General features: G+C 34.9%; 1 protein-coding gene across 1 annotated transcript in view; it reads right to left on the bottom strand.

Moving 5' to 3' along the window:
• DCDC2C (doublecortin domain containing 2C) overlaps positions 1 to 13,866 on the bottom strand; it is a 125,650-nt gene that overhangs the window by 31,193 nt on the left and 80,591 nt on the right. Inside the window, exons 5-6 of the mRNA XM_006863999.1 lie at positions 10,699 to 10,836; positions 7,356 to 7,398 (exon numbers count right to left, since the gene is read on the bottom strand). Coding sequence (XP_006864061.1) covers positions 7,356 to 7,398; positions 10,699 to 10,836 — 181 coding nt within the window. The remainder of the gene's footprint in view (positions 1 to 7,355; positions 7,399 to 10,698; positions 10,837 to 13,866) is intronic.

Raw genomic sequence — 13,866 nt, 5'->3', positions numbered from 1 at the left:
TATTTTTAATCAATCAAGCTATATTTTAATGCTGTTGTGCCAGATTATCTAGCTCAAGTGCCTAAAAGCCAGCCTCCCAAGATAATTTGGGATGAATCAGACAGTTTGTCTAACTGAAGAACAGTAACAACCTATTTCAGACTCAATTTATCCTCAGGTAGAAAATGTGCCTGTGAAAATATTTCACTGACTTCCCGAGTTAATCTTCTGATTCTGAAGTGGGTCAAAGTTTTTCAACAGTGAGTCAATCTCTGCTTTGAGCATCTATTAAAGTGGAAGATAATACTAACATTTGGATCTAGCAATTGCCTCTTCAGGCTACGAAAAGATAATAAATGATTATTGTCTTAATTATTTCAAGATATTTCTATGACCTTGTCACTTACTGTTGTTCTTAAGTGCCATGAAGTCGGTTCCAACTCAACAACCCTGTATGGGATTTCCAAAACTGTAAGCATTTATGAGATTAAAAAGCCTAATCTTACTCCCACAAAGCAGCTATTTTTGTTGTTTTTCAGGGACATCGAATCAGTACTGACTCACAGCAACCTTTTGCACAACAGACTAAAACAATGCCAGGTCATTCTCCAATCTCACAATCGTTGTTACACTTCAGCCCACTGCTATTGCCCCTGTGAGAATCCATTTCTTTGGGGGTCTTCCTCTTTTTCAATGACTCTCCACTTTACCATACACCTGGTGGTTTTTAAATGCCAACCTTGTGATTACCAGTCCAGTGTTCATCCTACAGTGCTATCCGAACCCAATATGACCTTGACAATATTTGTTAAATGTCCATTCCAAAGCATTTATTTCACATTGAACTTTATGAATTTAGACTAGGTAATTAAATATTGTATTGTGTGGATCTCTATAACTGTTTTTCATACACAGACTTTTATCAATGTTTCATCTTTTTCATTATTTTTCACCACCTCTTTTGAACTCTATGCTCAAAAAAGGAGAAAAGTATACAACATTAATGTTCTGATTATAGATGTAACATAAATACAATGCTTATTAACTATTTACTGATTTTTTACAGAAACTTGAAGTATAAAATATTCATTTTAATATATGAGTGTAATTTTAAGCATTTATTAAATTAGCCTTACTTCTTTGGAAGGCAATAGATATTAAAATCACAATAAATGCAGTTGCTGTAGAACTGAATTTTATATAACACAGCCAGGACAGCTTTAGTCAATTACTTTCATTGGACTAATAAAGCCATATCTCAAGTTAATTGTGTTGCATAAGACATTTACAGACTCATAATGACATATTTTATAATATTCAAATATTTGAACAATACGTGAACTAACCAAATCATACTGATTATTTTCAAAGTATATTTCAAATGTGCTAATCAGTAAAAATGGACCTAAATGACTTTTTGCCATTTTCATGGGAAATTGGCCTTTTAAATAGTGCAGGCTAAATTTTTCTGTCAAATCAAGCTAAAAATCTCAAATTCCATTCAAAATGGAAATCTAGATATAAAACATATACAGCTATTGTGTTCTAAACTTCTTAAATACCCTGGACAGGGTACCTATTATAGCTTATATTAGAATGTCACACTCTTGGAAATAAGTCTCATGACAAAAATTCAGGAAAAGAAAAAGAAGAGGTAAGAGGGATAAAACTAATTTCCATTAACTGAGACAGAGAGAGATTAAATAATACATTCAAATTACAAAGTCATTAAATATAGCCAGAATTCCAACTGATAATAAAATCTAACTCCAAAATCTTTGTAGTATAACTTTCCCCTGACGGTAATAATTATTATATTTAGGGAAAAAATATTATCATATGTGTACAGAGAAGGTTTTATCCATTTCATAGGCAGCCAATTACATACAGAGGAGACTGATCATTTTATTCTTTAATGAATCTACATGACAATCCTAGATAAAAATGGGAGCAGATTGATCCTCTGCTTTGTAAGGAATTCTGTTCGACATCAAAGCACTTTTATACACTTGATTATTTTATGTTTCACTAAGAGAGAAAACGGGAGAAAGATGAGGCGTTCTGCTCCCGTAAAGATTAACAGCCTCAGAAACCCTGTGCAGGGTCGCTATGAGTTGGAACCGACTCCACAGCACATAACAACAACAACAAGAGAGAAAAGGACTTCTATTGTGGTGCTGTAAGATCAGCACTAGGCTGCAAATCACATGGTGGATTGTTCAAACCCACCATTCGCTCCTCAGAAACCCTACACGGGGTCACTGTGAGTCAGAACCAACTTGACAGCACTTAACAATGAAAAAGAGACAAATAACATTGCTATTTAAGCCATGATATTTGTTATTAGGTGCCACTGAGTCAGTACCAACTCATAGCAACTCTATGCACAACAAAGCAAAATACTACCCAATCCTGCAACAGCCTTACAATCGATGCTAACTTTGAGATCATTGATACTGTCATTGTGCCAAGCCATCATTGGGAGTCTTCCTCTTTTTCTCCAACCTTCCACTTAATCAAATATGATCTCCTTCTCCAGGGACTGGCCCCTCCTGATAATATATCTGAAGCATGAGAGATGAAGTCTGGCCATCCTAGCTTCCAAGGAACATTCTAGCTGTACTTCTCCCAACATAAATTGGTTTGTTCTTTTGGGAGTCCATGTACTTTTAGTATTCCTCCAACACCATAACTCAGATGCATCAATTCTTCTATGGTCCTCTTTATTCCCTGTCCAACTTTCACATGCATATGACTTTATTGAAAATACTATGGCTTGGATAAGGCACATCTTAGTGCTCAAACTGACATCTTAGCTTTTCAACACATGAAAGAGGTATTGTGCAGCAGATTTACCTAATGCAATATATCGTCTAATGTCTTGATTGCTGCTTCATTAGGTATTGATGTTTGATCTGAGCAAAATGAAGTCTTTGACACCTTCAGTCTTTTCTCCATTTAAATGGATGCTGTTTATTAGTCCAGTGGTGAGGATCTTTGTCTTATTCAAATTGAGGTGCAACCCATACCAAAAGATGTGGTCTTTGATTTTCATCAGTAAATATTTTAAGTCCTCTTTGCTTTCAGCAAGCAAGATTACATCTTATGCATATCGCAGGTTAATGAGTTAATGAGTCTTGCTCCAATTCTGATGCCACTTCATACAATCCAGCTGCTCAGATTATTTGCTCTGCATACAGATTGAATATATATGGTGAAAGAATACAGCCCTGCCACACACCTTTCCTAATTTTAAACCATTCAGTTGTCCCTTGTTCTGTAAGATCAACTGCCTCTTGGTCTATGTGCATGTTCCTCATGAGTATAATTAAGTGTTCTTGAAGACTCATTATTCACAATGTTGTCCATAACTTGTCATGATGGACATAATCGAAAGTCTTTGCTTACTCAATAAAGCACAAGTAAACATCTTTTTGGTATTCTCTGCTTTCACCCAAGATCCATCTGACATTAGCAATGATATCTCTGATTCTATGTCCTCTTCTGCTTCTGTAATGATATCTCTGGTTCCATGTCCTCTTCTGCATCTGGCTCAAAACTCTGGAAATTCTCTGTCAGTGTACGGTTGGAACCATTTTTTAATACTCTTCAGCAAAAATTTATTTGCATGTGATATTGTCTGATGATTTCTGTATTCCATTGGCTCACCCTTCTCTGGAATGGCCACAAATATGGATCTATTCCTGTCAGTTGGCCAGGAAGTTGGCTTCCACAATTCTTGGTATAGATGGGTGAGTGCCTCCAGGATTGCATCACTTTGTTGAAAGATTTCAATTTGTAGTCCATCAATTCCCAGTGCCTTATCCTTTGCCAAAGCTTTCAATCCACCTTGGACTTCTTTCAGGATCATTGACTCCTGATCATATGCTACTTCTTGAAATCATTAACATTGATCATTTCTTTTTGATACAGTGACTCTATGTATTCCTTTCATCTTCTTTTGATGCTTTCTACATCATTCAATGTTTTTCCCATAGAATCTGTCAATATTGTAAGTTGAGGCATGAATTTTTTCTTCAGTTCCCTCAGCTTGAAAAAGATTGAGCACCTTCCTCCCTGTTGGTTTTCTAACTCCAGGTCTTTGCACATTTCATTCTAATATTTGACTTTGTCTCCTCTAGCTGACCTTTCAAATGTTCTATTTAGTTGTTTTACCTCCTCGTTTCTTCTACTTGCTTTAGCATCTCTACACTGAAGAGCAAATTTCAGAGTGTCTTATGATATTCATTTTGATCTTTTCCTTCTTTCTTGTCTTCTTAATGACTTTTGCTTTTTTTCTGTATGATGTTCTGGATGTCATCCCACAATTTTTTGGGTCTTTGATCTTTAGTGTCCAATGCATCAAATCTGTTCTTCGGGTGGGATATGTTCAAGATTATATATTGGCTCTTACGGATTTGTTTTAATTTTCTTCAGTTTCAGCCTGAGTTTGCAAATGAGTAATTGATTGTCAGTTCCACAGTCTGCCCCTGGCCTTGTTTTGGCTGGTGACATGAATCTTTTCTATCATCACTTTCCACAGATGTAGCCAATGTGATTTCTGTATATTCCATCTGGTGAGATCTGTGTGCATAGTCACCTTTTATGCTCTTTTGAAAAGGTATTTGCAATGAAGAAGTCTTTGGTCTTGAAAAATTCTATCATGTGATCTCCAGCATTGTGTCTATTACCAAAACCATATTTTCCAAAGACTGATCATTCCTGTTTGTTTCCAACTGTTACATTCCAATTGCCAACAATTATCAATACATATTGATTGCATCTTTAATCAATTTCAAACTGAAGAATTTGGTAGAATTCTTCACTTTCATCATCACTGGCTTTAGTGGTTAGTGAGGAAATTTGACTAATCATGGTATTAACTGGTCTTCCTTGTAGGCATGTGGATATTATCCTACCACAGACAATGTTGTTCTTCAAGACAGATCTTGATATATTCTTTTTGAGAATGAATACAACACCATTTCTCTTCAATTTGTTATTCCCAACATAGTAATCCATGTGATTGTTGGATATAAAATGACCAATACTAGTCTATTTCAGCTCACTAATGCCTAAGATATCTATGTTTATGCATTCCATTTCATTTTTGACAAGTCCAATTTTCCCAGATTCATACTTCAAACATTCTATGTTCCAATTACTAATGGATATTTACTGCTGTTTCTATTCCATGTGAGTGGTGTTCCATTAGCAAATGAAGGTTCCAAAGGCTTCACTCCATTAATGTCATCACAATCAACTCGACTTTGAGGAGGCAGCTCTTTCCCAGTCATATTTGGAGTGCTTTCCAACCTAAGGGGCTCATCTTATGGCACTATTATCTGACACTATTCCAAGCCACTCCTTGCCCTATACAAGGTTGCTATGGGACAGAACCAACTTGACAGCACTTAACAACAACAACAATTTACTGTAAAAGTTCTTTCAAACTTGTTAGACATAGACTTTTATCATATTTGTACAGAACAAAAAGAAAAATAGAGTTGAAATAAATTGCTTAACTTGTCACATGATTTTCTCATCCAGACTCTGGTTCTTCTAAGTCATTATTTTGCATATTTACTTTTGGGTTTTAGTTGTTTTGTTTTGATTCAGTGATGTTTGAGTCAGTGATATTGATGCTTTTTCATATAATACGGAAAAATGTTTCACTATTATGTTTGGAATTTTCTTCCAAGTTGTTGCTATCCAATCCACAAATTTTGAGACTAGTTTCTGAAGTTCAGGTGGTTCAAGAAGACAAGAAAAATATTATACATATGACTAATTTATAACTTTTTATCAAGAAATGAATATTATACATATGACTAATTTATAATGTTTCACATGAAATGAATGTGTATGTTTGTCTATTGTTACTCATTGAGCGTACTTTTTTCATGTCTATCATTTTCGTATTCCCACCATTCTTCATTCAAAAAATAATAGTAAAATCTATTTCTTAAGAAAAAGCTAAAAATACATAAACTGATAATTCAGCTTAAGAAACTAGAAAAATATGAGTCAATTCATAAAAATGAAAATAAAGCAAGTTTTAAAATATAGGTAAGTGTATTAAAATATACTGTGTATCCTTTCATCTACTCTCTAAAAAACCTAAGTCAAGAAGTTTTACAGATGAGTTTAACCAAAAATTAATGAAATTAATAATGCCTGTGATATATAATTGATTCCACAAATTAGAAAAAGAAAAGTTTCATCTCAAAATTTATTTACTGGCCTAAAACAAGGTTGACTGCAAACTAATACAAGGAAAGAATAATAAAGAAAAATCACAGGCCAATCTCAACTGTAAAACAGAGAAGCAAGAACCCTAAAAAGTTTTAGCAAAAATAGTTCAAAGGTTTTTTTCAAACGTTGTCACAATTGTTGTTGTTAAGTGCCACTGAGTTGGTTCTAACTCTGCAACCTTATAGGGTTTCCAAGAGCAGGTGGTGGGGTTTATCCCTCTGGAATGCAAGGATAATTAAACATTAGAAATTCAATATATTTTACCCCAACATTAATAGATTAAGTGAGGGAGAGAGTAAAAACAAAGCATTTGATCAACATCATCTCTCCAGATAAGAAAAGACAATATCTTTCATTATTAAGGGGAAAAGTCAGCAAATTATAGAGGAAAGCCAGAAAGAATGACAAAAATGTACCAAATTTTGTACAAAAAAATGCTCATAGGAGTCAAGCATTAAAGGCATGACAATTAATATTCCAAACAAACAATGATGTATATTATGAACACGTATTTATTTTGTACTAGAGATCCTGGACAATGACATAATATTTTTTTTTTTAAAAAAAGAAACCACTAAGATGCAGTTTCATAACATGACATGGGATGGAAACTCATTACATACTGGTCAGGCCCTCCAAAGTCTGACTTCTATCTACAATTCTAGTCTTGCATCCTGCCACTTCCTTGACATTCTCAGCTTATGGATTACAATGTAAAACTAGATGTACACACCAAACTGTTTCTCATCTCTCTGCCTAACTCAAGGTGTCAAATTTGTCTGAAATATGAAAATACTTCCAATTCCTCTCAGAAGTCCACTCCCACTTTCACCAAACTTCCTTCAGTTTAGTTTATAGTCATTACAATTAATGTGCTGTATAATCAAAAACCTCAGCATGTCTCTCACTTCCAGATTCTGAGCTCCAAATATAAAGCTCTTCTCACTCATAGGACTCAGTCTTACTAATTTGCATAAGCCTCACACCTAACACTATACCTAAGAAGCTCTGTTCTACATCTCTGAATCCCTCAGTGTATCATAGTGCCCCTGTTACAGCCAAGAGACACCGCAAGTCAATACTAATAGTTGTAGTTGTTTCCCTTGAAAAACATTACTTACTTTCTTCTTTCGTTGTAGATGTTTTTCCATGTCTGCGTACCTTCTGGAATACAAAAGATAGCTTGAAATTTTTTTAACTCAGTCAAAATACATTCTTATAAAAATTTAGTCTGCATCTTTTACTTTTCAGAAAGAACACTTCCCAAGAGAAAGTAAGCTTACTGTCCACAGAGAAGGGTTCCAATTCATGTTAATATTTTCCAGCCTTAGTGCTAGGCAGTACCCTAAGTCTATTAATTTCCTTTCTTGAGATTGTAGAAAATCAGACAGGTTCTTATTTATTAGAATGGCAGTCTTCTCAACGTGTCACATTTACATATTTTTATCCTAAGGTTTTTATATAATAAGGGAGGGGGAAAATCTAAATTGTTGAAACCTTTTGATAGAAATCATTTTCACAAGCGTAGTTCCTTCACATGACTCTAGCAATAAGCAGGTGAAAGAAAAAAAAACATTCTCACTATGTTTATAAAGAAACCAAGGCTCAGAGAGATGAGGTTTATACACATTGTCCCACAGCTGACTGGTGGAAGAAGTGATTTTAAAATCCAATTCAAAACCAAAATGCATTCTCTCATTTGCCATCTATACTTTCTGTTCCTTGCAACAAAGCACCCCATTTCTAATTCTTCTTTATCTAGACATGCTCTAAAAATTGCTTTGCAAATTTGAAAGTTTTTCTATAACAGGATTCTCCAACAAAAATATACCTTGTTGGTGGTATTCATTGGTGCTAAATGGGCACTGGTTGCTTAGTGACTATAACTGATCTCATGTTCATCCTAAACTAAGCCTCTTTGGCAAAGGAAGACAATATTGACTAACTGATGGATTCATGTCAACATTCAATAGATGAATGGATGATAGGAAAATATCAAACACATTGAAAGGAAGGGGAACACATTGCAGGAAAAGGAGGGGGAAATAAGTAGAGAGAACTAGTCAATTGAACAGCCTCAAACTGTATATACAGTTCAAAATACTAACAGAACTATTAGCAATTATAGTCCTGCCAGACAAGCAGACAGGCAGCACTCTAACCATCTGCTTAGATATCAAAGTGATATAGGATTTATACATCCACAGACAGATCAAAGGAAGCCTTAGAAAAGAACATCTAAAAGTATATAAGTCAGAATCGGAATGAGGTTAGCCATAGACACTGTGCCCACAGGGGTGTTTCAAGTTCTCTAACTACAGAAAGTGGTCTGTATGTGCAGTAAAACACAGGGAGGCAGACCACCCTGCCTGGCATTTGCTGAAAATTAAAACCATCTGCACTATTCCAGAATGAAATGAAAAATGGCACCTCTTTTTCTTCCCTCAAGATAATGACCATTAAAAGCCTTGACAGAGAAATAGCTACAGGGAAAGTTTCTAGTAAGCCCTCAAATAGCTTCTTACACTACATGGATTTAAAACACACCAATCAGGGATAAGAGCAATCAAGGGTGCACAATCCCACAGACCAACTGTAGAAGCTGCTTCTCTCAGCAAGGCCTAGAAGACAAGAAAACCTATGTATGAGCTGGTGGTCAGTGCCTAGTTTAAAAACTGTCTGACAGAGACTAATAAAAGGAACATTTCAACTATACCTAGAGACCTGAAAGATGCAGAGCCTGCTGGCAGTTATTGGTGAGTGTTGGCCTGGAGTGATTGTTAAGAAGAGAAACACTGCTTTTCAAAGTAGGCTCGGAAGAGTATGTCAAGATCTCGTCAATGTGGCCATTTGTTGTTGTTAAGTGTGATGGAGTTGGTTCTGACCCATAGCGACACTGAATTGGGTTTCCAAGGAGCAGCTGGTGAGCTTGAGCTACTGATCTTGCAGTTCAAAACCCACAGTGGCACACCAGGAGACAGTAAACATCGTGGCAGAAATGTGAGGAAAGGATCATTCTTATTCAGAAACAATTATTTTGAAAAACCCATTTCTTTCTTCTCTCTTCCTAATAAGTGGTCAGGAACTATAAATAGTGAACATAGAAACATTCCAAATAATAGGATTCCTTTTATGCTTGTTCCAATGAATGAAAGAAAACATCTTGCCTCTCACATAAAGAAGTCATATCTCCAGATATGATCAGAGTAATCTATCAAAATATCATATAAACTCAATGCTGATCCTCACCAAATACAAAGTGTGAACCTTGTTTAAATCCTGATTCAAACAAGCTTACTGTATTTGGAGATAACAGAGGCAATTTTAATAATGTCTAGGTATTAGATAATTTTATAGAATTCCTGTTAATATTAGATTTGATCAAAATATTGTCCAAAAACAAAATAAAATACAATCCTTCTCTATTAGAGATACATACTGAAATATTTACTGCTAAAATACAATATTTGAGGTTTGCTTTAAAATATGATTTCCCCACACACCCAAATCAAAGGTTGACAAGGGAGCTTCAAAAAGTTTTTGAAAAAATCCATTATCTTTTAATTCCATATTTCTATGAATTTTTTAAAACTCCCTCATATATAAAACAAGATTAGTAAACTGGAATCATTTTAGAGCTAATCCCTTTATTCCTGTACAGGTTTGAATATTTCCCTAATAAAAGTGTTTCCAAAAAAGAAAGAACAATATGACTTGAAACTCCAAAGCTTCTCAGAAGCTCCTTCCCACTAAGTCATTCTCTACGCTTTAAGAACTTCCCAAAGAAGAAAAACAGTATTGAAAAGAAATTCACACACTGTGTTTGGTAAGCGTGGGCATCCTTGTCCTATTCCTTATCTTAGGGGAAGTTCTCCATCTTTCTCCATTGTGTATGATGCTAACAGTGGGTTTTTCACAAAGACCCTATATCCGATAGAGGAATTTCCCTTCTATTCCCAACTTAATGAATGCTTATATTACAATAAGTTGGAAAAACAATTATTATCATTTAAAATTTGAAATTAGAGATTGAGAAATTTTTGGTGGGAGCATTTGGTGAGACACTAGATAGAAAGTAAGAATAATTTTAAAACAGCATGGTCATGGTCTGACCATCTTTGGGTTTCCTAGTACCAAACTACACAGCATTTGGTAATACTCCACACATTGAGATATATCATTGCAAACTAAACATTTGGACTGTTGATCTCTAAGACTCCAGTATCTCCAGAGAAAAGTTAATGTATGCAACACAGGATCTTGCTATCTTTGTGAACATATCAAAAAATAATAGCTACTCCACGCCTAATTTTAAAAATCCAAAATTGTACAATATATAAAAATAATAATGTCAAATCTTAGTTCAAAAATATTAACTGAACTGATCAGAGTTCATTGGGAGAGAAAAAAAAAAACGACTAATTTTACAAACATACAGGAAGGAAAAGTATAAAATATGCTTACTTTTGGACCTCACTGGGAACCTTTGAGGACTTCCAATAAGGAAAATGTTTAAAGGTCTCCAGTCCTGCTGCAACATAAAAATGATTGTCTTGCAAATCCTTTGAGTTGTCTAAAAGATGCCCATTCATTGTAAATAATCTGTAAATAGAGAATGAAAACAAAAATAGACTAGAACTTTTACAACAAGTAAGATAGTATTTTGGTTATTTTTCACTTATAACTATCAGAAGTCCAAGTGACATAATAGTTAAATGCCTGGCTGCTAAATGAAAGGTTAGTGGTTCGAGTTCTGCAGGAGAAAGAAATAGCAATCTGCTTCTGTAAAGATTAAACCAAAAGAAAAGTAATATAGTAAACCCACTACCATCAAGTTGATTTCAATTAATAGCATCCCTATATTGTTTTTGTTTTTAAGTGCCATTGAATTGGTTCTGATTCATAGAGCTTCCAAGGAGTGGCTCTTGGGTTTGAACCATCAACCTTGCAGATCAAACTAACCTTGCTTATCAGTGCATTATCCCACAGTACCAAACCAGGACATAGAAAAATTGTCCCTATGAGATTTCCAAGACTAATCTTTATGAAAGGAGCACTGGTAGCCCAGTAGTTAAAACATTCAGCTGATAACCAAAAAGTCAGCAATAAGGTTGGCAGTACAACCCCACCAGGTACTTGATGGGAGAAAGATGTGGCTGTATGCTTTCATAAAGATTTTAGCCTTGGAAACCTTATGGAGCAGTTCCATTCTGTCCTATAAGCTGACTATGAGTTGGAATTGGCTTGACAGCAACCATTTTGAACATAACTATCATTTGGACTCCTGTAAAAATTATAGACTCATAATTAAGTATAATCTAATTGGGTTAGTTAAAAACCTATGAGAGCTGCTTTTTCAGGATTAGGCTTTCCATTTTTAGATTTTTTAAATTAAAGTGTATTTTTAATTATGTACAAGTCTCAGAGGCACTGGAGAGCATTTTAAACTCTTGGTTGGTATTCAATTAATTTTAACTAATAACAGCTAAAATTAATACAAATTGGCTTATACTGTAATAACAGTACTTGAAAAAACAAACCAGAATTTATTAGCAAATAATGTGCCTTTTACAAGCACCAAAAGACTAATATTAGTCTTATTTTTATTCAGCATTCTTCATTGGCAAGTATTCATTCACTAGTTTATTTATTCAAGAAATGATTCAATTCATTCACTACTGAACACCTATTGGTGGTGGTGGTTATGTGCTGTGGAGTTAGTTCCAACTCATAGCGACCCTGTGTAGGGCTTCCAAAGCTGTAAATCTTCAGGGGAGCAGAAAGTCTCATCTTTCTCCCGCGGAACCACTGGTAGTTTCGAACTACTGACCATGAGGTTAGCAACCTGATTCATAGCCATTAGTATGCATAAAATAGTGGGGTAGATATTTAATTGGATAAAAATATAAATAAGATAATTACTGCTTTCCCAAAGCCAAAAATATACAAAAATCTATAAAGATAGGTATGATAAGAAAAGGACAAAGTGTTGGAAGATCCCAAGAAGAAAAAAGATTAAATTCAGTTGTAGTCTTCCCAAAGGTGAAAGAATTTACAATGGAATATGAATGGGAGGAGGCAGAATTCAATCTTATGAAGATGAAAGAATTGCTACTTTGTGTAGCAGGAGGGACACTGGTCTACAGGCAGAACACACAGTTTCACTGTCACATAAGGATGAAATGGAGATCTAGAACTTGAATGTATAGGTGGTGTGGAGTTTTATAAAGATTCATGAATTCCAAGGTAAAAAAAATTATAGTTAATTTACTCAGAATAATTGAAAATTTTCTTAGAATGATAGAATAAGAGACATACTTTACCTACTGTGACCAACTTTTGTGTATGGGATGTAATAGAGACAAAAGAGGAGATTTGGAAAACTATTGCAAGACTATACAGAGAGAAGTAATGAAATAAAGCAACAACTAAACGAGGGAAAGATGAGAAAGAATGTGAGAGACATTAAAAAGGTAGACTCTACACATAGTATCTATTGTGAGAGACATTAAAAAGGTAGACTCTACAGATAGTATCTATTCCCATAGATCAAGCATTCTACAACTTAGGCATGTATCAGAATCATCTGGAAGCCTTCAAAAAACACTGATTGCTATGGCTACCTTCAGAGCCTCTGATTCTGTAAATTGTGGATGAAACTCAAAGGCTTCCATGAGAAAAGTAGCACAGTTCACTTCTCCTCCCAATTGCTTTGGGACAAACAGAGCCTGCACTTGAGGTTGGACACAAATAGCAAGTGCAAATGTCCCCAGGAGTAAATCAGAAAATTGCAAAAGCATTGACACACCACTCATCAGGTGAGGAACTGAGGGAAATAATGAGACTGATTAGATGCATTCTTAAGGAAAGTGTCTCCACAAAGAGTTAATGCTGTTGGGGATTGATGGTGAAGCTCTGAAGGTAGGAGTCGTTTGGAAGATTCCACCAAAAATACAAATATTGGAACAGATGGAACAAAAAATTAATAAAAACATAAAAATGTTATGAAATAAATAAGGGGAGATATTATTAACATGAAAAAAAAAAAAGAAGAACAAGAAATCATAACATGAATCAAGTGAAAATAGTGATTCAAATCTAGAATAGTTGAACCAAAGAGTAAAGTGAGATGGATAGCAAATTGAGGACAGATCCAGTGTTTGGAAGATAAAATTAAGAAACTTTCACTGAAGGAAACAGGGAAGGAAAAAGAAATAGAACATATAAAAGAAAAGTTCAGAAATAAGGATGTGTAGAAGTACCAACCACCATCCATCTGTAAGTTTGTCATAGTGTAATGGCTTGTGTGTGGCTATGATGCTGGAAGCTTTGACATAGGTATTTTTAAAAAATTACAGCAGACACATGTCGTGGACAGTTTTCAGCAACACTTCCAGATTAAGACAGACAAGGAAGAAGGAGACACCAATTTCTGAATGGTTAGCCACTGAAAACCTTTTGAATAACAGTGGAGCATTGTCTGATAGTGTCAGGAAAGGAGCATTTCAAGTGGGAAGGCATTCAAAATACAATTAAGGAAGAGCTGCCACCTTAAAACAGAGTTGACCCTAATGATGTAGATGGAGCAAAGCTTTCAGGACCTTCATTTGCTAATGGGACACAATACAAAAT

Source organism: Chrysochloris asiatica, unplaced genomic scaffold (genome assembly GCF_000296735.1).
Source record: "Chrysochloris asiatica unplaced genomic scaffold, ChrAsi1.0 scaffold00058, whole genome shotgun sequence".
In the NCBI taxonomy this organism is placed as follows: domain Eukaryota; kingdom Metazoa; phylum Chordata; class Mammalia; order Afrosoricida; family Chrysochloridae; genus Chrysochloris; species Chrysochloris asiatica.
Note: the sequence above shows the minus strand (reverse complement) of the source record. Positions and strands in the feature narration are given on the sequence as shown.